The following is a 26,537-nucleotide window of genomic DNA, read 5'->3' on the forward strand; positions in this document are numbered from 1 at the left end:
GATCTAGCAGACTTCCTGGCGAGAGAAGTCAGCAGCCTACGGCTAGATACATTCGGACGGAGCACCCCTGGCTCCAGAGAAGGAACCAGACGACTAAATGATGGAAGAAGATCGGTGACTGTGATGCACCAATCGGAGTCAGTACCGAGCAGCAGGAGCCACAGTACCCCCTCCAAAACGGAGAAGTGGAAGATAGTGTGCCCCTACTGTGAGAAAGAACACTGGCTAGCGCAATGTGACTCCTTCCCCAAGCTGAACGCGGAGGAAGCAAGTCAATGGATAAAGTCCAACAAGCGCTGTTTTCGCTGTGCGCGCTCACACATGGCAGCCGAATGCCGCTTAAAGAAAAGGTGCACCAAGTGCGATGGAGCCCATCTGGACATACTTCACGACAGTAACAGACGGCGCCCTTCACCCGCACCATCCAGCAGCAAAGCGAGCGTCATGTACATCGATCCCGCCAGCAGCAGTGGAGCCCGAGTACTCCTAAAAGTAGTGCGTGTGACACTAAGCTACCAGAATAAAGTCCTGGACACTTACGCCGTCCTCGATGACGGGTCAGAGAAGACCCTTCTGCTCGCCTCCGCTGCGGCCCAGCTAGGGCTGCGGGGAAGCGAAACCCAAATGACAATTCGGACAATAAGACGAGATTTGAAGACGATAAAGGGCGAGAATGTCTCATTCTCTATCGCAGCAAGCGGCCAGCCTGAGCGACGGTACCAGATTACAGACGCTTTCACCAGCCAAGAAATAGGACTGTCGCGGTACACATACCCCGTCGCCAAGCTGATGGAGAAATATGCACATCTGCGCAAGTTACCGATCCCGCTCATAGACAATGCTATGCCGACCCTGTTGATAGGCTCCGACCATGCAGACCTCATTGTCCCGATAGACCGGGTTCATACCGGACCCCGAGGCTGTCCTGCAGCAGTCGAGACCCGTTTGGGATGGACTCTCCAAGGCCCGCTCGCCAAATCTCTCAACCGAAGTACAGCCACTAGATGTCTCCACTCCCGAGTCACAGAGGGAGAAACCGCACTCCTGCAACACGTAGAGCGGCTATGGACCTTGGAACAAATGCCCTTTAAGAACGGAAAGAAAGACATTCGCTCTAAAGATGACATTTACGCCATTCACCTCCTCGAGACAGGGACCAAGAGAGTCCCGGTCAACGGCGTGTTGAGATACGCCACGCCACTCCTGCGGCGAGAAGGAATGCCTACTTTCCACGCCAAGACAGACGCCACAGAACGGTACCTGCTGAACACGGAGCGGCGCTTAGCCAAGAACCCCGCCCAAGAGAGTGTATACCGCGCTGAGATTGAGAAGCTCATCACAGCGGGACACGTCACAAAGATGGACATTAAAGAGGCTGACCAGACCACTGAATCGTGGTACGTGCCTCACCACAAGGTCCATCACAACGGTAAAGACCGCATAGTATTTAACTGCAGCTACCAGATCGGATCCCAAAATCTGAATAAAGAGTTACTGCCCGGTCCCACACTCGGCCCCTCCCTACTCGGCGTTCTACTCCGCTTCCGCCAGGAAAAGGTGGCCATCAGCGGGGACATTAAAGGAATGTTCCTGCAGGTGAGATTAGTAGAGGAGGACAAGCCCCTGTTACGGTTCCTATGGAGAGAGAAGCCAGGAGATGAGCACCCAGCCATCTACCAATGGGAAGTCCTCCCCTTCGGAACGACGTGCAGCCCCTGCTGTGCTACATTTGCACTACAGAAACATGTAGCAGAGGACCCAGCAGCGGACGAAGAGGTCCGACTGACTTGGAAGTTCCAAGTCAGTCAGAAGATCCTTAGGAACTTCTACTCATGTACAATAGAGAGCATCCTGACCGGCAACATCACCTCCTGGTTTGGGAATAGCACTGCACAAGACCGTAGCAGACTACAAAGAGTGACACGTTCAGCCGAACGCACAATTAGAGGGGGGCTTCCCACCCTCCAGAACATTTACAACAAGCGGTGCAAGGGGAAGGCTAAGAGAATTATTAAGGACTCGAGCCACCCGAACAACTGCCTCTTTGAACTGCTGCCGTCAGGCAAGCGATACCGGAGTCTTATGGCGAGCACAGAAAGACTCAGAAGGAGCTTCTATCCCCAGGCCATCAGGCTGCTAAACGAACAATAATCGCTAAACGAACAATAATCACTATGCAACAACCATCAAATGCACACAGCACACACACCCACACGCACACACACACTCACTCAAACAAACAACACACTGCAGCACCCACTCTCCACACTTTAGATCACACAAACACACTTACACTTTATATTTATTGATAAAGGATTTGCACTACAACTCGTACACCTACTGTGAATTGTACCTAAACTGCACCTCGTCCATTTATGCCTTGCACTATATAGTATTGTATATTAGTACACTGCACAGTATTGTATATTGTATGGTAACTACGTCTACGAACATTGTACATATGTCTAAACTGAACACTGTGACCTCTTTTTTTCTTCTAATTTTTACTATGTTTTTATTTCATACTATCTTGTCATGCACAGTCTCTGGAGCGCAACAGTAAGAAGCATTTTGTACAAAAGTATTCTGTACTTCTGTATGACAACTATTAAAGAAACTTGAAACTAAAGAAACTTGAAACTTGACACAGCGTAAAGAACAGCTTCTACGTAGACAACTGTCTACAAAGCCTTTCAACCCAGGAAGAAGCCGAGGCTCTCCTGATTAAACTCCGCGCCTCATTGATCAAAGGCGGCTTTGATCTCAGGCAGTGGGCCAGCAGCGATCCGCAAGAACTGCGCAGCCTCTCCTCCGAGGACAAGGCAGCCAGCAGCGAGACCTGGATGGCTACAATCCCGGGAGAAGCCCAGGAGATGACCCTGGGATTGGTGTGGCGATTCAAAACAGATTCGCTTCACTACAGACACAAGCCCCTGACTACGGAGCAGGGAAGGCCGGCGGCGGCGCCGACCACCAGACGGAGTGTGTACACAACACTCGCCCGACAATATGACCCGCTAGGATGTATTCTACCGTACACCACCAGGGCAAAAATGATTGTACGAGCATTGTGGGACAAGGACCAGGGCTGGGACGACCCCATTCCCGCACACCTTGCATCCACCTGGAGAGAGTGGGAGATGGAGCTCCACTCACTCCCAGGCGTTAATATGCGCCGAAGCTACTTCCCACCCACGGTGAGGCCAGAGACATGTAAAATGGACTTACACGTCTTCAGTGACGCCTCAGAGGTCGCATACGGATCAGTAGCCTACTTGCGGGCCCAAGAAGAGGGGGGAGAGATCTACACAGCATTTGTCCCCGCCCGCTCGAGAATAGCCCCACGCAAGCAACAATCTATCCCACGTCTAGAGCTCTGCGCAGCCCTAGCCGGAGCGCACCTAGCCACGCTCATCCAACGTGAGCTCACCATACCGGTGTCTAGAACAATCCTGTGGTCAGATTCCACGACAGTACTCGCCTGGATCAAATCGGACTCATGCAAGTACAAAGTCTTCGTGGGAGTCAGAGTCACCGAGATTCAAGACTTAACCGAAGAGTTAACCGGAGAAACAGAGTGGTGCTACGTTGATACAAAACAGAACCCAGCTGACGTCATCACCCGGGGAATGCCCCTAGATGACCTCACCCGTCGCAATGTCTACAGTGACGGCCCAGCATTCCTAAAGCTCCCGGAAGGAGAGTGGCCCACGCCTATCCCGAGGGAAGCCAGTCAAGAGGAGGCTGAGAATAAGAAACCTATGTTCTGTGGATTGAGCACTGTTATCTCCGCAGACCCCAACATAGATGATTGCACTACCATAGAGAGTGCACAACAAAGGACATTCCTGCGGCACCACCCGGAGTGTAAGTCCCCCGCTGAAATGTCAGCAGCTAACTACGAGGAAGCAGAATTGCTTCTACTGCAGCGAGCCCAGAGAGACTCGTTCCCCAATGAATTGGCCTGTCTACAGGGAGGAAAGCCCGTCCCATCCGACAGCCGATTAATTCATCTGGCCCCCGAGAGCGACGCTCATACCCTCATCAGAGTGGGTGGTCGCCTACGCAGAGCCCCCAATCTACCGGATGACATTAAATACCCGATCGTATTGAACAGCCGACACAAGGTCACAGAGCTGATTATAAAGAAATACGATGAGGATGTACATCACGCAGGAGCAGAAAGAGTCTTCGCGGAGATCAGACGTCGTTACTGGATCCTACAAGGAAGAGAGGCGGTACGACGCTTCCAGCGAACATGTCTAGACTGCCGCAAGTGGCGCGCGCAGCCCAGCATACCAAGGATGGCTGACCTTCCTCCATGTCGCCTCCGAATCGGTGACAAGCCATTCCACTCAACGGGTATGGACTGCTTTGGCCCGCTGCACATAAAGAAAGGAAGAGGAACCGAGAAGCGGTGGGGTATTGTATTCAAATGCATGACCACCAGAGCGATACACATCGAGCTTCTCCCGACCATGAGCACAGACTCATTCCTTATGGCCTTCCGTAGATTCACATCACGGAAAGGAAGACCGTCTACACTATTGTCCGATCATGGGACAAACTTCAAAGGCGGCGAAAGAGAGCTGAGAGAGAGCTTCCAAGCTATGGGCCCAGAACTTAAGACCCACCTCGCTCCAGCACAGATTGACTTCCAATTCAACCCCCCAAACGCACCCCACTTCGGTGGTACTTGGGAACGGGAAGTGCGTTCCATAAAGACAGCCCTGTACGCAGTACTTGGGGCCCAGACTGTGGCGGAAGAAGTCCTAATGACAGTCCTCACGGAGATTGAGGGAGTATTGAACTCTAAGCCCCTCGGCTACGTCTCCAGCGATGTGGCGGATATCGACCCAGTTACCCCCAACACACTCCTGATGGGGCGGCTAGATCCCACGTTACCCCAGACAATGTACCGGCCTGAAGAAGCGAACGGCCGACGAATGTGGAGGTACAGCCAAGTATTAGCCGACAAGTTTTGGAGCAGTTTCCTACTGCACTACCTACCGTCTCTACAGACCCGCCAGAAGTGGGTAAAGGAGAGAGACAATTTGACAGAAGGAACAGTCGTCATGATTATTGATCAATCACTGCCCAGAGCTATGTGGCCGGCCGGCCGCGTAAGCAAAGTGATCACCGGTGCCGACGGCAAGGTCCGAGCAGCTGAAGTGCTTGTCCAGGGTCGCACTTACACCCGTCCCGTGGCGAGGCTCATAGAACTGCCCCGACTCCCAGACACAATCGATGATGACCATGACCCTATAACCCTATGACTTTGTGAAGTTGACTGACCCCTACAGCAAACCCTTATGTGTAAATAGACAACGCGATTAATCTGTCTCTGCTTAACTGATTAGGTCTGGGACCAATCAGGGGGTGGCTGTTGTGAAGGGCCAGATTAAACCGAATATATATATTTATTTATATATATTTAATTGTATTTGTATATTCTCTAATATTCCCTGATATCCCTTGTATATTCCTTGTACAATATGCATTGAATATCCATTCTAGCCTACTGAACATCCCATAATAGTCTCCATTCTACTATTGGTCGAGACCTTGGTGCCAGGCTGCCATACCCCCCAGACCCAGTTCAAACGTACCGCTCAACATGTACGAACAAGTCCTAGTTCCGCGTAGGAATCTGGCTACCGCACCACTAATGGTACTATTTGTTCATAGTGCGTATATATACTGCGCTACTAAAGTAGGACTTCCTTTTTATTCCAGTTTCTTACCCTCCAATAGAGTGACAGACGTAAAGCCTCCCCGCGACGCCACGTGTGGGAGTAAGGCCAAGTTCGGCCTACCATCGGTATTGAGACATCGTGTATATTAATATTTGAATAGTCATATTTGGCACTATATCGTCGAGTTGGACGTAGTCTATTAAGCTAATAATAGTCTATTCATATGTAGTGCTTCGTGCGGTGAGAATACTATCGTAGTCAGTACCCCCATCGTTTCGGGTAGAACTGGCTGCTTATCCAGGGTGGCCGACCCCATGTGAGGCTGCACCCGAGGAGCCCCAGAGCCGACGAGCGAGTGGACCTGCATACCGGATTATTCTACCGACGACAGCCCGCCTTCCCAGGCACGGATTATGCTTTGTATACAGTGATTATTCTATGGATAAAGACCAACACTGCCGTGTGTTGGAACCCCCCCCCCCCGGGAGAGGACGACAGGTGAGGAGACGCTCTACACGACGAGGTCGCTTCACGTCCCTCCATCGTGGACCGGAGGAAGCCGGCCCACAGAGAGTCCAACTGCTTTCATCTGTGGATCGAGGATCGCTGAGGCACCGAGCCGCACAACCGTGGGTTCTCCCAGGATACCCTCGGCCAGACGGATACAGCCAGACTCTACCCCCCCCCCCCCCCCCTTCTCCAGTTGTCTTACAAGCGACCGGAATCCCCCCCCTAGTGTATCCAGTTCTATAATCATTAAAGTATCATTGCTATTATTCCTTAAATATTCCAGGTTGTATATTTACCGCCTGCGCCACCAGAGATTGGACGTTCTCTATTGATATACCAACGAATACTCATTTGCCATAAAAGTGCATCCTATTTCAAATCATAAATGTAATTAAGTGATTGCTCTACATACCTTTTGCTATGTATTAATTATTATTAAACGCAGACTTTCGACTTGGTACATTTGTGTTGGATCGTTTCATCTACGTGGGAGTGTTTACCATAATTATTTATGCCTAGTACTGGGTGGCCAGAGTCTAAAGTACAAGAGGTAGTGGTAGTAAGTATCATATCTAACAATACAGTCAGGGAATTGTACCCCTCAGTTACACTCACTACATGTATTTATTGCTCCAACTCCGTCCACTACAAACATGGGAACTCTCTAACCCCTGTCCCCATCTCCCCATCTCTCTGAGTGGTTGTCTCGTAGTGTTGACCAAGGTGGTAGATGTCTCGGGGTGATGGCCAAGATTGCAGTGACTGTTCTACCCCCACATTGGTTATGTGCACCATTGAGGTAATGGATCAGCTTCATACCGTCTTCTGTCTGACCTACACACGTCTAAACCATGCCTGTTCTAGTTCATTGCTGGGTTAAGTACTTCTATTCTATTCACATATCCACTTAACTGGCGCCCAGTAAAGTGGCAATTTTTAAACTTGAACTTGAGGACGGCATACTTATTTTGAAAAGCGCATCTTTATACTTTATACTTATAGCACATGCATAAGCCTGGTCTCTTTTGAAAGATAACATTCTGAAGATTCTTACACAATAAAGAAGAATCACTTTTAGTACTAATGAAATAGAGTAACATAGGTCTGAACTTGAGTTGTAGAAAAACTTGTTACTCAAGTTTTTTTGTAGTAGTTGCAATATCCAGAAATAGTATATCCAAAGAAATTGGTATAAGCTGGAAAACACCCTGAGTACATAGTCTTATGTAGTACAGGTCCAAAGTTCATAACAATACCACAGACGATTTGTGTTTTACACTATGGTATGTATCGGTATGTTTATCCAAAATGGCAATTGGCGAAACCGGAGGTGGTCACTTTTTCAAAACTGATTCTAAACTGAGCCACTCCATTGTCTCCACAGCTATAATACAGAACACACACACAGCTCTGCAAACATCGTGAAACACAGTGGAAATTACCATTTTAAGCTGGCCTTCTAGTGGCAGAGATGGGGACAGCTTATGGCGCTGAAAGTGTTAAGGACATAAACACTAACAGTGCAATCAGCTCATTGGGAGTCATTCAGTTACGTTTGTGACTGAGCAGCAACCATCGTACACATACAATATTAACACAGAGGAGGTTTCAAATGTGAGTTAACAGATACAATAGCATTACCGTAAAACTATATCTACTCTATGGTTACAAAAAGCAACGCCGTCTCCAAATAAAGCGGCTACAAATAATAGCAGATATAGAACAATACCTTGCTAACTGTTTAGCCTTTCTCTTGGAGATGTGGGCCATCTGAAGGCCCCTAACCACCAGCTTGTGAACATGAACCAGGCTGCCAAAAATGAAAATGTGTAGCCAAAGTTGACACTTGTAGCCTAGTTGTGAGATGTTCAGCTTGAGTTGCTGATATTTCAGCAACTTGGTTTAAAAAGGCTTCCTCTAGGCTGTGGTCGAAGGTACAGCCAATCTCTAGAATAAACACCTCTCTACTACTCTCATTAGCCACCACAACGTCAGGGGTGTTGGCTGAGATGTTACGGAACACCTCTGAATCATTATCGCACAGGCCAAACATGCTGGGCGTAACAGTACAGTGCTTGTACAGTGATGTAGAGGACCCAAAGGTAGATCCGATTTATTTCGATATCAAGTACACAATTCTGTCGTGCCTACAAATGTAAAGCCCTTTGTAAGCATGGCAACCATTTAGGATGTGCGACATGGTTTCAGTGATCTGCACATGGTCATGGTGTATACAGTGAGGGCTATGACTGTCAGGAAGCCAGATGGAAAGATTCAACTTAGTTGGTGAAACCTGCAGTCTAGCTTTTAGAGTGAAGATGATAATACTGGAGAGTTACACTCTTAAACACTGCATGTGAGACGTAGTGATCAGCAGCAGGGACAGGCAAGCTTCCCTTGTAATTGCAGCTCAGTCCAGTGCTGACGTTGACGTTGCTGCTGCGCCGACATGAGATGACCACGGGCATTGGTAGGTGGGAGTTCATGCTCTGTTCCACAGATGTTGATGGTTGCCCTCACAGATACGTGAGGGTCAGAGATGATCTCTTCAGAGACATTCACAGTCTCTGAATTTGGCCCCACCCACTCCAGGGCCAGGTTGGACCAGCCGCATAGGTCATTCAAGTCCGGCCAGTCAGACAACACACCGAATCCTGGGGAGCGGCTGTCCAGCTTCCCGCTGGGTTTCCTCCTGTAGCCCAGGAAGCTTGGGTCCAACCCCTGTGCCAGGGGGACCTTGCGCCTCTGCAGGTCCAGGAACAGAGAGCCCCTGGCCTGCTCTCTGACGTGCTGGTCGTCACTGTTCAGCATGTTAAGAATATGGCTGAGCCGTGTGGCAATGTAAGTCCATTCAGAGTTGGGAACACCCAGCCCACCCTCCTGCTTGGTGTGAAATAAGATATCCTGTGTGGTATGAGTGTTTAGTTCAGTCCATGGTCTCACCGTGCGTACGGTCTTATTATTCATTTCACAAAGAAAGTTGCGAGGAATATGTAAATTGGGGAACAAGTGCTGAACCTTAACAAGTGCTATCTGTCTGACTGCTTCTAATTTCATGATGAGTGGCAGGGGCGATGCATTCATTAAATCTAAACTGGTGGAATAATCAGAGATAATTTCATCGACTTGCTGTTTCCATTCAGCTGCTACATAAAATTGATGACACAGATAAGTATATGTCTCATGGCGTGAATAGACTCTTAGTGGCTTGTTATTAATTGTAAACATGGGAATGGTGTCTGATTTTGCCTGATACCAGCGGTTTCCCCCGCTCCGCCTTTGGAAAAAAAAAACTGCACATTTAGAATATTTGACCTCTAATCCAGACCACTCCAAAAAGGAGTCGGTTTTGGAGAGCATGGTGTTAATGACATCCTCCTGCCTGGAGGCTATTACTACATCATCTGCATACCCCTGGATGGGGTTAGGGGAAATTACATTTTGGGGAGCACATCTACAAAGCACACACACCCTTATGAGAAGGAGTGTTAACCTGCAACAGCCTAGCAGGCTAGACTATAGCTCACTCAGGGACGTCAAGTCCCTTAATGTGTCCTCTACAGCTGAGAGGACTGTTATGTCATGTTACATAACCATTACACCTGGGTATAGATGGACACTGGGGACTCCTGTGAGTTACGGTCTTTACTCAAGTTAATGTACTGTGTTATTTAAGCAGAACAATCCACCCTGTGGAATCATTGGTAGTCCTGGGCAGACTTAGGATGTCGGAGACACATCGCTACGGCGACCGGTTCACACAGGGCGGGCCACGCGGTGAGTCAAGTTCACACATTAGGTACAGTGTATCACACATCTGTCACAGTGCTGTTTCATTCACAATTTTGGAATTTGGCCGTCATTTCCGATGTTGTAGATTGGTGTAGTTCTTACTCAGCACAATCCATGCTGGTCTTCATACCAGATACCCACAACTCCAGAACTAATGCAAAGGCAACGAAGCCATGCTCCAGCCTGTACAGGCCCCGGAAAACAAACACGTCTACTCCACAGCCTACTCCACAGTGCAGTGAGTGCACCTAAAGCAAAGGTGTTTGTTTTTGAGTATGATTAAGTGCTTTTTACAGTGGCCCCGTTAACTGTAGTTCTGTGGCTGATTAAGGAGGGTGTCCAGTATGTATTAGTAACAGGATGGATTGTGTTGAGAAAGGACTATTTATTTATTTGTAGTTTATTTAACCAGGTTTGTCTCATTGAAGTTAGAAACCTCTTTTACAAGAGAGACCTGGCCAAGAAGACAGTAACCTCTTAACAGGCGCCCCCAAAATTGGCCATTTTAGGGCGTGTTCACACCTGAAAGTCCGCGGATAGTCCGGACTTTCTGGTGGACCAAATGTGAAAATGTTACATTGTTTGATTTTGGTCTGCGTTCACACTACCCTTTTTGGTGCAGATCTCATTTGTAAACAAAGGACATACAGTCGCCAAGTCGTTCATCTATTGGACTATAGCACTCACAAACGTAAACAGTTGCCGACAGCGTAATAAGAGAGATACTGTCATTACGAGCGCGGCGCAAGTCGACTAGAGAGTAGAGAGTAGAGAGAGAGAGAGACTGTCCACGTGCGGTGCTAGTCTAGAGAGGAGAGAGAGAGAGAGAGAGAGAGACTGTCCGCTCGCGGCGCGAGTCTAGAGAGGAGAGACTCATTACGCGAGCGGCGCGAGTCTGACTTCATAGCCACACTGCAATGCACTGTAGGCTACTTTGCTTCCTGGATTAGGTACTATAGTTCGATTGAAACGGACTGAGTGCCAACTTTCCAAGAGGACCATAGTTTGGTTTGTGTTCACACCTGTACAAACGAAACTGACTATTGATCATTCTAAAGGGACCATGGTCCACTTAAAGTGGACCAAACAGGGTAGGTGTGAACGCGCCCTTAGTTTTCATTTTTGAGGACTGCATACTTTTTTTGCAAACCAAAATACTATACTTTATACTTTATATATACTTTATACCACATGCATGAGCCTGGTCTCTTTTGAAAGATGACATTCTGAAGTTTCTGAGGAAAACTCACCTTTAATGGTAATGAAATAGAGTAACATAGGTCTGAACTTGAGTTGTAGAAAAACTTGTTACTCATCCCAAAGGCGATGACCAAGCCTATAAAAAGGAGATTGACTCATTTGTCCAGGCGATGCCAACTTCTTGGAATTAAACATCGAAAAAACCAAGGAGTTGGTCATAAACTTCAGTAGGAAGAAGGTGAATGTCTCTCCTGTCATCATTAGGGGGCAGGCGGTTGAAATAGTCCAGTCCTATAGATACCTTGGCGTTCACCTGGACGGTAAGCTAGACTGGAAGCAGAACACATATTCTGTTTAAAAAAGCCCAGTCTCTGCTCTTTCATCTCTTCAGGCTATGGTATGGTATGATATGGTTTATTTCTTAATCCCCGAGGGGAAACATGGTTTGCCACCAGAGCGAATACACATATACAAACATGAAAGACACAGTTACATGATAGAATACACTACAGGATACACAACACAACAGCCTACTCTCATATAAAGTACTATACCCTGCAGCAACATCATTCATAAGTAGGAGACATGGCTAGGGGTCCAACATTTTGAACATACTTTTATTCATTTATTTATTTAACCTTTATTTAATCAGGCAGGTCAATTAAGAACAAATTGTTATTTACAATGACTGCCTGGCAAGAGGACAAAAGGGTCTCTCCAAGGGTAACAGGGAAAAGATTAATTGAGACAGACGATACACATACATCACAGAGGTAAAGGAAATAATTAAAACACACATCAAGCAAACTACCAAATAAGGTACAGTATGTAAAACATGAAGCAGAACAGACAACTTACAGTTAAAAGGCTGGGTGACAGTTGCTGGTGTGTAAAACAACTCTGTGATAAGAGTTCTTAAAAGTAGTGAGGCGGTTCAATTTGTCCATTTGCTAAGTATTTTGCATCTTGTTCCAACTACTGGGAGCAGCAAATTGGAAGGGGGAGGGAAGTGTTAACACAGGGAACATCTAGCGAGATATGGTGAGCAGCTCTGGTGTCATAGGGAGTAGATGACAATTTGAAAATATACCTTTTAAGCCAGGTGCTAGGAACCCCCTTTAAAAAAATATATACAGTATATATATATTTTTTTTAAACCGGGGCAACCCGCATGGTTCTGAAAGCTCGGTTTGACTGCAGGGAGACATCTGTGTCTTTGGAAAGTCCTCTGTGTCAGAGAAGCCTTGTCCCTAATCCAAGATTAATAGGTGATAAAGGAGAGAGGGGGATAGAGAGAGAAGAGAATAGAGGGGGGGTGAGAGAGGGAGACAAAGAGACAGAGAACGAGAGAGAAGAGACAGAGGAAGAGAGAGAAAGAGAAGAGAGAGAGAGATAAAAAAATATATATATATAGAGAGAGAGAGAAAGAGAAAGAGAAAGAGAGAGAGAGAGAGAGAGAGGTAGAGAGAGAGAGAGAGAGAGAGCGAGAGAGAAAAAATATATATAGAGAGCGAGAGAGAGCGAGAGTGAGAGAGAAAAATGTATAGACAGAGAGATAGAGAAAGAGAGCGAGAGAGAGATAGAGAGAGCGAGAGAGAGATAAGGTAGAAGCTTCTCTCTAGGTCTTATCTGACACTGTTATCTGACTGCACAGCATCCAGCAATCTCTCTACAGCCTCTGTGCACTTCTCTGCAAACACACACCAGTGCCATAGCAGATGCACATGCACACATGCACAACACACACACACACACACACACACACACACACACACACACACACACACACACACACACACACACACACACACACACACACACACACACACACACACACACACACACACACACACACACACACACACACACACACACACACACACACACACTGTGTACCATCCACCTTTCTAAATGCTGCACCAGTTTATCGATTCCTTTAACATGTTTTTTCTGCTAATCTGTTATTGGATGTATGCACATGCGTGTGCACAGCATACACACGTCACATGCATATGACTGCAAACACACACACACACACACACACACACACACACACACACACACACACACACAAACACACATTCTGTCCGACATTCAACCTTTCTCAATACTCAACCAGCATATTGATTCCTTTGATATGTTCTGCTCTGCTAATCCGCCGTATTATTGGATGAGTGGTATAACTGATACCATGTTGAACAGTTCAGAGTTATCTCAAAGATACTGCATATGAGGATGGGAGATGCATTACAGTGGCGTAGTTCTGGCCTCCTGAGGGCTCTTACACAGTGGACGCCAAACACCCAAATACATTTGTCAGAAAAGTAAATGTCAATTCAGAGTCCGAATGTTCAGAACAGCCATTATCTAGTCAGGGAAAAGCCCAACATCAACCTTGTTTGAACAAACAAGCGACATTGTGTCTAAAACCTCCACACCTCCTACTGGGGATAAATGGAACTCGCACCTCCTAAGGTGATGGAGCGGTAAAGCCCCACCGACGCCTGCTACTTGTGAACCCCAACATGACACATTCCAGGAAATGAAAACGAGTTGAATGGTCTCCCTCTATGAAAAGCCTCCGGTTATTTCATGGGGAGAGTGATGTACACATACAGTATACCCATATCCTCGGTGACCAATAATGTGAAAAGCAGGCAGAGCAAAAAGATGGTAACGCTAGAGAGGATAAACTCACCTCTATGTCTGTTGGTTGTTTTATCAAACATAAGCATGGCATCGTCTACCTAGAGGAGAAGAAGAGAAGAGACCAAGAAAAGTGTTGTTGTTACTCAGAATTAGGCGTGATAATCAACAATGGTCATGTTCATCTTCATCATCAAGTAATTTTTTGCAAGTCCAAGTCAAATCTCGATTATTTTGGTCATAAATCCAAGTCATGTCTCAAGTCCCGTATGGATGTAATGAGCGTTCTATCAGGCTAAATCAATATATTTTTTTGAATATAAAGACTAATGTTACTGAGGGTATTATGAATATATTGCTATGCAATACACATGCAATAATAACCTATGTAACCTATGTAATATGTAACCTAACAGAGTACAACCATATTGTATAATTACACTGGATCTCCAACTAATGACAGCTCAAGTTCAAGTTTCAAGTTCATGTTTTGTTTTGTCACATTGAAGGATGTCGAGGTTTTTTCAATGTATATAATGTATATATTGGGGAAGATGACAGCATCTAAAGGTGCCAGGTCAGAGAGGTAGATGTGGTGGTGGAGGCGGTCAGAGAGAGAGTCAATGTGTTTAGCAGCAGACTAAGATAGAGCCCAGTGCATGCCGAGGTGGTTTCAGCACATAACAACTGATAAGGACTGCGAGCAGGCAGAATGGAGAGATAGAAAAGTGGGTGACATCCATAGAACAGACGTCTAGTGTGTGTTGAAAGGTGAACAGCAGTTGTCATGACAGCGCGTCACATAGCGACAGAAGAGAGGCCGGGCCTGTCGTTGCTATGATGATGAATATTATAAATGTGAGTCTCCTTCCGGGTGTAAGTTAGAACAGGACACAGCGTGATACGAGCAGACGTGGAGAGAGGGACTAGAGCAGGGGTGGCCAACCAGTCAGAGACTAAGAGCCACAAAAAAATGACTGTGGTACCACAAAGAGCCACACCATATACCAGCGTTTCTCAACCTTTTTTTTCAGTCACGGCACCCTTCATGTGTTTATAGGTCTCACCCTCTGGCCTCTGAAGTTGCTAATGTCTTTTTTATTTGGGCCTCACAGGGTTAAAAGTACCCTGTGAGACCCACGGTTGCAAAATTACAAAATCACTTTTAGCCATTTAAAAAAATAATGTTTATTTAAAATTTTTTAAAGGGGAACTATTTTACTATTTCTTTCACTATTTGGGCACTTTTACACAATTCCTGTGAGTCTATGGAACACCTAGGTTTTTTTTTTTTTAAATGCATTGTTTTGTATTTCTAATCAAGTACTAAAAACCGCATTTTTCTACCTCAAGATCTTAAGCCGTTTTGAGGCTGGGCTCCAACCACTGTGTGGCCTGGTGCCAACTGCCACATCAACTGCCACATTATTATGCAGCTGAGAAATCTCTGACATCACAGATATGCACATTTTCAGATGACTCAGTTCAGTGAGGGTGAATATTGTGAGAGGAGAATTGGAAGAATTCGCCAATATGAGAATTAGAGACATATATCCTATTAATATAAGTCCACATAGCTAAGAAACAATGGTAAACACTGAAAAAAGCCATTTATAAGATAGTTCCCCTTTAAGCACATGTATAGTCAATTGGTCCTGTTGTTCAGCCTCACAATGCTATTTGATAGTAAATGTGTTTATATGTCCCACCCTCTGGCTTCTGAAGTTGCTAATTTCTTTTTAATTTGGGCCTCACAGGGTTAACCTCTTAAGCCCGAGATATACAGTAAAAGTGTATATTTTCAGCATTATGTTTGTTTACCAATTATTTTAACTGTTATTAGTGAAATATAAGATTATAGAAATCTCAGGGCATTGAGTCGGAAACCGGCGCATATTGACAGGAGGAAGTGGCACAGCCAAAAGTGAGTGTAGTCTTTTGAAGGAAGAGACTCAGGGCTTTCAAATTTCGAAAAACTACCCTACCCAGCTCACACCAGCCCCTGTCAATCATCTGACTTCTGGATTTACTTTTTAATTTCTCTTATTTTTTGGGATTATCTCCCACAAACCTGAACGTTATTGCCATAAAACAGAACGCAGTTAGTTTCTCTACCTTTCTGTGAACGTCTTGCAAAAAACGGTGTTGCAATATGATGAAAAATGGTGGAGAAATTTACATTATAAAAAAGATGGCAGAATTCAGTACTGTATCTACAAAACCTTCTGTTTAATCATCTTCCCTTTATTCATTTGCTTAGATTTTTCAGGTCTGGTCAATTTTAGCATGGTGTTATTTACAGTCAAAGATAATTTTTTTTTAAATAGAATTGATATTCTCCTTTGGTTCATTACAATTTACTCAAGCCTAGTAACAGACACACTATTTCTGACACTGATCCATATATGTCCCTAGATTCAGATACCAAGAACATGCAAATGGACCATTTAAAAAAAATTGTAAATGTTTATTCTACGTCCTTATGGAATGAGTGACATAAAAAAAAAAAAGTAAAAAAAAAAAAAAACGTAATTTTTTTTTTTTTTTTTTTTTTTTTTTATGGATGGAAGAGCCGCACATTGACGGGCAAAGAGCCGCATGCGGCTCGCGAGCCGCGGGTTGGCCACCCCTGGACTAGAGGGTGGTGGGAGGGACCTCCCCTCCCCCCCTGCTATGCCTCGAGGAGGCTAGCTTCGGCTAACAAAGAAGGGTTTTGGCTAACGATAAGGCCTCAACCACTGTAGCTAAGGGGCTACACAACCCTGACTGTATTTAAATGATGAGCTTGACAAATACAAAATGATTAATTAACCAAATATTAAATATACACAAGATGGCGGACACTCTATTAACACTTTGGATGCCCAACCCGAGTTTTCTCGGGTTTACCCCCCGCGGGTTGAATGCCCATAACGAGAATATTCGTTTTTTCTCTATTTTTTTTTTAATTAGCGATCTGAATTCATATTTCATCAACCGAGTCTACCGTTGGAAAATCAGCCACCCCAGGCGCTCATATGTGAAAAAAGTGCCCCCTATCGTCTCCCAGATGGTAATTCACCCTTTTGGATTGGACTCAATGAAAATGAATGAGAAAAAAAAACCCGGACTCCACATTTTACTTCTCACTCATGTAACCTGGGTCGATCAGCTTCATGCTGGACCCTCAGAGCAGCGGGGATTATGTGTTTTTACAGTATACGCATGGGATCAATAAAAGGATTGATTTTTCCGAATGGCAATCAGGAATTGGAATAATCCATTTGGATACCATCTGATCTCAGGTAAGGAATCTATGTTACCAGTCTTAGGATAATCAGACCCGTTTTCACGGAGATATAAGCTTTTTCTTTTTTTTGTGATATGGCTGTTTGACTCTAAGAGCGATCAGGAACTGAGAGAATCGATTTTCAGCGCGCGGCACTAGCGTGTACACGTACACATATACTATCGATAATTTAGCGTTTATTTGAAAACGATTCATAAATAGGCAGACAAATGACAACATTCTAGAATATTACAGTACGGGGCGAGTATCATGGAATCCTCTTTTTTGCCGTGAAAACAAGGGTTTTTCTAAATGCTATGAAACGGAAATGAACCGATAAAAAAACAATCTGCTTTAACAATGTTGACTGGAAATAGGTAATTGATAATGCGACGGGCAGATTAGAGCCATAATTTAAAACATAGATTAGGCGATATTAATGCTAACATTGAAGTGGATGTGGGCATTCAAGCACTAAATGTGCGCCCCCTGCTGGGCATTCAAAGTGTTAACTGGGAGGGGACAGGGTACCAAGTTGAATAATCACATTTAATGTTTAACATAAAACACACATGTAATCTGTAACACTAATTTCCCTATACAAATACAATTTATATGCAACAATGTCCGAATGAATTACAGTTTATAGGCAACGAATGTCCGAATTATTCTAGGTCCTAAACTAATGGTACCAGACCGTTGGAGCTATGAATGGAGGGGGGCAGGGTGAATAGCAAGGGGGAGAGAGGCGAGGACGGAGATGATGTTCTCTGGAGTTCCTACTCCAGAGGCTGATGCAGACCTGTGTGATATAATCCTGTCGTCGCTGGATAGGGGGTCTCGTACGGACCGGGTTCCTATAATCCAAACGCCCGAACTTCAGGTTCAATAGCTAGTTAGCCCTTTATGCTTAGGCTAACCAGCATGCAGTCCGCAGTAGCTAGTTGAATCCAGAACGCAGCTGAACTCAGCCCAAAGTCTCTTCACGGTCCTTTGTTATCTGCCCGTCGGCAAATCTATATCGAAGTATATTACTTCACTTCTCCAAACTATATCACGCTGCCGTTTCCAACTTGTAGCTCCCCAACGTTGTAATTACATCTCACTAGAAGACCAGCTCTCTCGTAATACACTGTGGCTGGTTTACTGCTGCGCCAACACTGGGCATGTTCATACACTCTACAGGTGCATGGGCTCACGCTGTCTACGGCGCGGTGAAGGGACATATAAAGAGAGGCGAATGATAAAAATACTCTTAGGTAAATAAACAGCGTGAATATATATCTTATACAAATAAACAATATATAAGGTATAGAAAATAATAAACGTGGACTTTATGTGTTAATCTGGACCTTCAGAACAACCACCATTGGACTAACAGCAGAAGACAATAGAATAATGAATTTAGTGTTCCATCAAAGACTTTTCAAGGACAATACGAAATGGGTAACATCTGAGGCTTTTGTTTATGTAATAAACAACGATTCCAAGAAAGGTACTACGCTGTCCAGTGTCGAATTCTTAGGTTTACGGATTGCATTAAAGGGGAATGACAAAGATTGTACAGCCAGTATGAGACGTCGGAGAAATAAACACAATGCAGAAACTACATGAGCCAACGATGAAGAGAGGTGATAAGTGGCTGATTGATCCAAATCTAACAACAGGGTACATTGCAGTGAAATGCTTGGTTCTGTATGAGCCTTCTGAGATTGTGCTTCAAACAGTAAAAAAGTAGAAAGAATAAAGACCAAACACTATACAAAATATACAATGTACAAAACTTAAAGGGGACATGCATTATAAATGGCTTTTGTCTGTGTTTAGCATGGTTTTATAGTAATACAGGTTAGTATCAATGGGTCTGTGTATCTAATTACCATATTGACTCATCAGTCTAGTCTTGAGTTCACAAGATCCTGCCTCACTCAACTAAGCTGTTCTGATTTGACGGTTTTGCTGACGTTAATATAGCACTGATTTGCAGTAACGCCCCCTCTATGGTTGTAGTGCAGTGTAACCCGACACTTCCTCAAACAGGTTTTCACAGGCAGAGAACGAGCGAGAGGGAGAGAGAGAGAGAGAGATAGAGAGAGAGAGGGACGGTGGGAGGGACTGCAGAAGTGTGTGTAAATGTGTGTGCACCATCTCTCTCCCTCGTCGGGGACACACACACACACACAAACTTGACTGCGTGTGTGTCGGGGACGCATCTCTCCTCTCTCTCTCTCCCTCGTCGGAGCATTACACAAAAACTTGACTGTGTGTGTGTCGGGACGCATCTCTCCTCTCTCTCCCTCTCTCTCTCGCTTGGTCGTTCTCTCTCTCGCTCTCTCTCGTATGTATCACGCTGTGTGGGTGACTGTCACTGAAAGCCCTTAGGGGCGGAGCCCATCCAATAACAGGCTGAAATCCTGAGGCTGGAAAATTATGCTTTTGAGTACTCCATTAGAAATATAAAACAATGATTTATTTTTTAAAATAAACCTTACAGATGTGTTCAATAGACTCACAGGAATTGTGTAAAGTTGCCCAAATAGTGCAAGGAATAGCAATGCATGTCCCCTTTAAAGTACAAAAATAAGCAAACAAAATGCAAAAATGCTAAATATGAGGTAGAGATGTACTGAACATAATTGAGTAATAAATAGATAAAATAGATCAAATAATGTACTTTACATTGATGACCCTGATATTAGTTTTGAAGACGCTTCTGCGGCAACATGTCTACGAACGCAGTTTCGCTGAAATTACCTGAGTTCTGGGAGTCGTCAGCCTTGGCATGGTTTGCACAAACAGAGGCACAGTTCGAGCTGCAGGAGATTACCTCGGATACCACAAAATATTATTATGTGGTGTCAGCCCTGGGAAGTTTGACAGCCAGCAGAGGGCTCGGCACCTTGACCCGGTCAAGCTCAGCATTGCCAAGGCAGAGTTCGAGAACATGGAACGCCTCTGCATTGTGTGAGGATTCGCCTGTTCCCTGGACCTTTTTTCCCTGTCTCCTCACCTCACCAGCCCCCACCCTTGTGAGAACTTTTCCCTGCCTCCTACTCTTCACCAGCCCCCACCCTTGTGAGAACTTTTCCCTGCCTGTCTACTCTCCCTCACCAGCCCCCACCCTTGCGATGATTTACTCTCCTCTACTCTTCACCAGCCCCCACCCTTGGACTACCTTCACGCAGCTGTCATAGTTTATGATTAGCGCCCCAGAGGGCTTTATATACCTGGACCTCCCTTCCAGTCCTGGTCGGGTCGTTCTGTATCTGTGTTCACTCTGTGTTCATGGAGTTCTGTACGTTACCATCCTGTACGTTACCATCACCTGCCGCGTCTCCGGCGTGAGACGACGTGCCAGCCATCACCACCTGTCGCCGTTTGCCTGGAGTGGGACACCGTCTTCGCTCTCTAATTCTCTACGGGAGGTTTTCCAGTGTTCCCACTCCAGACGTCAAGCCGGCGCGTCATCGCTCCCTATTTTCCACGGGAGGATGGCATCTCTTCGCCCCGGTCCCCTGGGACCCCTTTGTTCTCCGTGCCCAGCCCCCCCCGAGGAGGAGGAAGAGGATCTCCGTGCCTGGAGTGGGACACCGCCTTCGCTCTCTAATTCTCTACGGGAGGTTGCCAGTGTTCCCACTCCAGACGTCAAGCCGGCGCGTCATCGCTCCCTAATTCTCTACGGGAGGATGGCGCCTCTTCCCCCCGGCCTCCGCTGTCGGGCTCCTGTCTCAAGTCAAGTCAAGTCAAGTCTCCGTGCCCGGCCCCCCCCGAGGAGGAGGAAGAGGATCTCCGTGCCTGGAGTGGGACACCGCCTTCGCTCTCTAATTCTCTACGGGAGGTTGCCAGTGTTCCCACTCCAGACGTCAAGCCGGCGCGTCATCGCTCCCTAATTCTCTACGGGAGGATGGCGCCTCTTCCCCCCGGCCTCCGCTGTCGGGCCCCTGTCTCAAGTCAAGTCAAGTCTCCGTGCCCGGCCCCCCCGAGGAGGAGGAAGAGGATCTCCGTGCCTGGAGTGGGACACTGCCTTCGCTCTCTAATTCTCTACGGGAGGTTGCCAGTGTTCCCACTCCAGACGTCAAGCCGGCGCGTCATCGCTCCCTAATTCTCTACGGGAGGATGGCGCCTCTTCCCCCCGGCCTCCGCTGTCGGGCCCCTGTCTCAAGTCAAGTCAAGTCTCCGTGCCCGGCCCCCCCGAGGAGGAGGAAGAGGATCTCCGTGCCTGGAGTGGGACACCGCCTTCGCTCTCTAATTCTCTACGGGAGGTTGCCAGTGTTCCCACTCCAGACGTCAAGCCGGCGCGTCATCGCTCCCTATTTCCACGGGAGGATGGCGCCTCTTCCCCCCGGCCTCCGCTGTCGGGTCCCTGTCTCCACCCTTGTGAGAACTTTTCCCTGCCTCCTACTCTTCACCAGCCCCCACCCTTGTGAGAACTTTTCCCTGCCTGTCTACTCTCCCTCACCAGCCCCCACCCTTGCGATGATTTACTCTCCTCTACTCTTCACCAGCCCCCACCCTTGGACTACCTTCACGCAGCTGTCATAGTTTATGATTAGCGCCCCAGAGGGCTTTATATACCTGGACCTCCCTTCCAGTCCTGGTCGGGTCGTTCTGTATCTGTGTTCACTCTGTGTTCATGGAGTTCTGTACGTTACCATCCTGTACGTTACCATCACCTGCCGCGTCTCCGGCGTGAGACGACGTGCCAGCCATCACCACCTGTCGCCGTTTGCCTGGAGTGGGACACCATCTTCGCTCTCTAATTCTCTACGGGAGGTTTTCCAGTGTTCCCACTCCAGACGTCAAGCCGGCGCGTCATCGCTCCCTATTTTCCACGGGAGGATGGCATCTCTTCGCCCCGGTCCCATGGGACCCATTTGTTCTCCGTGCCCAGCCCCCCCCCGAGGAGGAGGAAGAGGATCTCCGTGCCTGGAGTGGGACACCGCCTTCGCTCTCTAATTCTCTACGGGAGGTTGCCAGTGTTCCCACTCCAGACGTCAAGCCGGCGCGTCATCGCTCCCTAATTCTCTACGGGAGGATGGCGCCTCTTCCCCCCGGCCTCCGCTGTCGGGTCCCTGTCTCCGTACCAGGCCTCCGCCGTCGGGCCCATGTCCCCGTGACAGGCCTCCGCCGTCGGGCCCCTGTCTCCGTGCCCGGCCCCCGCTGTCGGGCCCCTGTCTCCGTACCAGGCCTCCGCCGTCGGGCCCCTGTCCCCGTGACAGGCCTCCGCCGTCGGGCCCCTGCCTCCGTGCCCGGCCTCCGCTGTCGGGCCCCTGTCTCCGTACCAGGCCCCCGCCGTCGGGCCCCTGTCCCCTTACCAGGCCTCCGCCGTCGGAACCCTGTCCTCATCCCTGTAAGCAGCCCTGGCCCGTAGCCCTGGCCCTTAGCCTTTGTCCCTGACACTTAGCCCTGTCCCTTAGCCTGTTCGCCTCTTAAAGGCACAGTGCCGCATTTTCCAGTTTTCCTTGACTCTAGTGTTTTGTGTTCTCCCCTGTTCCCCTCTCCAGTGCCACTGGTCCTAGTCCTTGACATTTAGCCCTGGCCCTGTCCTTTAGCCCTAGTCCCTTAGCCTGTTCGCCTCTTAAAGGCACAGTGCCGCATTTTCCTTATTTCCTTGACTCTAGTGTTTTGTGTTCTCCCCTGTTCCCCTCTCCAGTGCCCCTGGTCCTAGTCCTTGACATTTAGCCCTGGCCCTGTCCTTTAGCCCTAGTCCCTTAGCCTGTTCGCCTCTTAAAGGCACAGTGCCGCATTTTCCAGTTTTCCTTGACTCTAGTGTTTTGTGTTCTCCCCTGTTCCCCTCTCCAGTGCCCCTGGTCCTAGTCCTTGACATTTAGCCCTGGCCCTGTCCTTTAGCCCTAGTCCCTTAGCCTGCTCGCCTCTTAAAGGCACAGTGCCGCATTTTCCAGTTTTCCTTGACTCTAGTGTTTTTGTGTTCTCCCATAAAGGGACTGTGCCGCCTTTGTTCTATAATAAATATTTGCCCTGTTTTGGCTTACTCTCATACCTGTCTTGTGTTGTGCGATTGGGGTCGGTTACAAACCATAACACATTGTCCGTCGCTCCGACAGCCAATGGGCCTCCCCCCTCCACATTTTCTCCAAGCCGGGAGGGGGGTGGCGCCCATGTGGGGATTACCGCCGGCTCAATGATGCTACGATGCCGGACCGGTACCCAGTCCCGCACATTCAGGACTTTTCTGCCTGCCTTTCAGGGAAATTAATGTTTTCCAAGGTGGACCTTGTGCGTGGGTATCATCAGGTGCCCGTCCAACCGCTGGACGTTCCCAAAACAGCAGTCATAACTCCATTTGGACTATTTGAGTTTCTGCGCATGCCATTCGGCCTCAAAACCGCTGCACAGACGTTCCAGTGCCTTATGGACTCTGTGCTACAAGACTTAGATTTTATTTTTGTATACTTGGATGATATCCTCATAGCCAGCGCCTCTAAGGCTGAGCACATGTCGCACCTCCGGATGCTAAATGAGCATGGGCTGATACTCAACCCGGCCAAATGCCAGTTTGGGCGGTCGACCATTGACTTCCTGGGGCACTGAGTCACTAAAGAGGGAGCGGTCCCTCTTCCCATGAAGGTGGAAGCTGTGATGAATTTTCCCCGGCCTCCCACGGTTAGGTCACTGCAGGAGTTTCTCCGAATGATCAACTTTTATCACCGCTTTATTCCCCAGGCGGCTCGGATTATGCAGCCTTTGTATGAGGCCCTTAGGGGTAAAGTGCCAAAACATGCTGTTGACTGGTCTGCAGAGAGAGACAAAGCTTTTCTGGATGCCAAGGCTGCCCTAGCCAACGCCACCATGCTGGCACATCCTTCCTTTAAGGCCCCGATCTCCATCACCACCGACGCCTCAGATTTTGCCGTGGGCACAGTGTTTAAACCAGGGTGGGATTTCTTTGATAAAATGTTTGGTTACTACGAGCTGTCAGAGGCTAGCACGGTATAGTTCTGACAGCTGTCACTTGTGCTATAAATGAAATATGACACATGGCTTTGTGTTGTCGCAAGATAGAAATTGTGCGTTTCTCCTTTCCAACGATTTCTACATTAAACAAGTACTTTGTCGTGGACATGGGCAGGAAGCTGGAACACATTTCCATAGACCACCTTAAACCGGCTCACGTGGACTTGAGCAAACCTGTTGGTCTGGCCCAGCCCCCACGGCGGAGACGACCCCCTACCTTGCCCCGTCTTCCGAGTAAGGCCCACGAGACGCTCTCGCCACCTATCCAGTGCCCGAGCAGCCGTAGGGCCCCTAAGGTTTTCCCTACAGAGGCACCGGCCTCTACAGGGGTCAGGTGGAGCCGTTATGGCAGGGTTCTCCGCCCTCCTGTTCATTTACTTCTTTTGTTATGATGAATTCTGGGGGGACGTATGTAGTGGGTTCTATAGACATAATTCACCATTGTATTGTTTTGATGTATTGATGGGGCACTGTCACTTTAAGGAGGTTGGTTTCGGGGTTGGGCTGAGAGAAGACGCCCTGGTGGGATTTCATTGATAAAATGTTTGGTTACTATGAGCTGTCAGAGGCTAGCACGGCATAGTTCTGACAGCTGTAACTTTTGCTATAAATGAAATAAATGACACACGGCTTTGTGTTGTCGCAAGATAGAAATTGTGCGTTTCTCCTTTCCGGCGATTTCTACAGTGTAGTGTTAAAAAGTGTTTAAAGTCTCTAAAGTGAATGTTAAGGTGAATGTTTAAAGTGAGTGTGTGCATGTGGATGTGTGTGCAATGAAGGTAGAATGGATGGGTTAGTGTTGCATAGAGTCATTGCGCACCCTGATGGCCTGGGGATAGAAGCTCCTTCTGAGTTTCTCTGTACTGACCATGAGACCATAGCACTTGCCTGACCGCAGCAGTGCAAAGAGGCATTTGGTTGGGTGGCTAGAACTCGTAATCTACTGTACATTAACACATCCCTCTAGGCTATTTTATTTTTATTTTTTTTACTCATTCCATAAGGACGTAGAATAAACATTTAAAAAAAATTAAATGGCCATTTGCATGTTCTTGGTATCTGAATCTAGGGACATAATGGATCAGTGTCAGAAATAGTGTGTCTGTTACTAGGCTTGAGTAAATTGTAATGAACAAAAGGAGAATATCAATTACATTTTTTTTTTTATCTTTGACTGTGAATAACGCCATGCTAAAATTGACCAGACCTGAAAAATCTAAGCAAATGAATAAAGGGAAGATGATTAAACAGAAGGTTTTGTAGATACAGCACTGAATTCTGCCATCTTTTTTATAATGTAAATTTCTCCACCATTTTTCATCGTATTGCAACACCGTTTTTTGCAAGACGTTCAAAGAAAGGTAGAGAAACTAACTGCATTCTGTTTTATGGCAATAACGTTCAGGTTTGTGGGAGATAATCCCAAAAAATAAGAGAAATAAAAAAGTAAATCCAGGAGTCAGATGATTGACAGGGGCTGGTGTGAACTGGGTAGGGTAGTTTTTCGAAATTCGAAAGCCCTGAGTCTCTTCCTTCAAAAGACTACACTCACTTTTGGCTGTGCCACTTCCTCCTGTCAATATGCGCCGGTTTCCGACTAAATTCCATGAGATTTCTATAATCTTATATTTCACTAATAACAGTTAAAATCATTGGTAAACAAACGTAATGCTGAAAATATACACTTTTACTGTATATCTCGGGCTTAACACATCCACCGCCATAAACGGCTTACGACGGGTTTGCTGATCATGCGAATTCCGCCAATCCACGGCGTACGACATTATTGAGATCATATTAAATTTTTTCGCCATGGTATTCATAATTCCGCCACCCTGCCTCGGCTGAGACAGTGGGACTCGGCACAACCGTGCAACGCTTCAATACCGCCGCCTGGTGGATGATCGGGCGAGTTACAACCGGAAATGGATCTCTGGTGATCTCCGTGCATCTGGGAAATCCGTCCGGCAGTCACATATTGTTGCGGGACTCTAGACACACATCCGTGTATATGGATCGCTGCCATAACTCAATAATCTATATGATTTGGGCGTTTATTGCGCCATACAAACCCGAAATGGATCTAGTCGATCGACGTCAAATAAGTGGGATCTTTTTCCTCTAGTCCTCTATCGGCGAACGGTAAGAGGACAGTAACGTTACTTTCAGCTTGATTGTTTATTATTTTCAATGCAAACCGCTCTGATCAATATATCACCCATACTACATAAAGCATTTACTGACGATCACGGAATTATAAACGACCCCCCCCCCCCCTTTCATCCGCACATGATGAGTCATAACGTTTAGGATCGTATTCAGTTGGATTTTTTAATATAGCGTGTATCGCGAATAAAATGCAATCGATAATCTATATTATGCGTTTAGGCCTATAACTAGCGTTCTAGGAATTACTGCCGAAAATGATAAAAACATACTTATATTCTAGG

General features: G+C 46.9%; 1 protein-coding gene across 1 annotated transcript in view; it reads right to left on the minus strand.

The window, feature by feature from the left end:
• Positions 1 to 26,537, minus strand: part of LOC311232952 (RNA-binding protein Musashi homolog 2-like) — a gene marked incomplete at its 3' end in the record, with an annotated part of 999,121 nt that overhangs the window by 355,009 nt on the left and 617,575 nt on the right. Inside the window, 1 exon segment of the mRNA XM_084319791.1 lies at positions 13,897 to 13,945. Within this exon segment, the coding sequence (XP_084175917.1) occupies positions 13,897 to 13,945 (49 nt within the window).

This window comes from Notolepis coatsorum (genome assembly GCF_963971535.1).
Source record: "Notolepis coatsorum genome assembly, chromosome: 8".
Taxonomy (NCBI): domain Eukaryota; kingdom Metazoa; phylum Chordata; class Actinopteri; order Aulopiformes; family Paralepididae; genus Notolepis; species Notolepis coatsorum.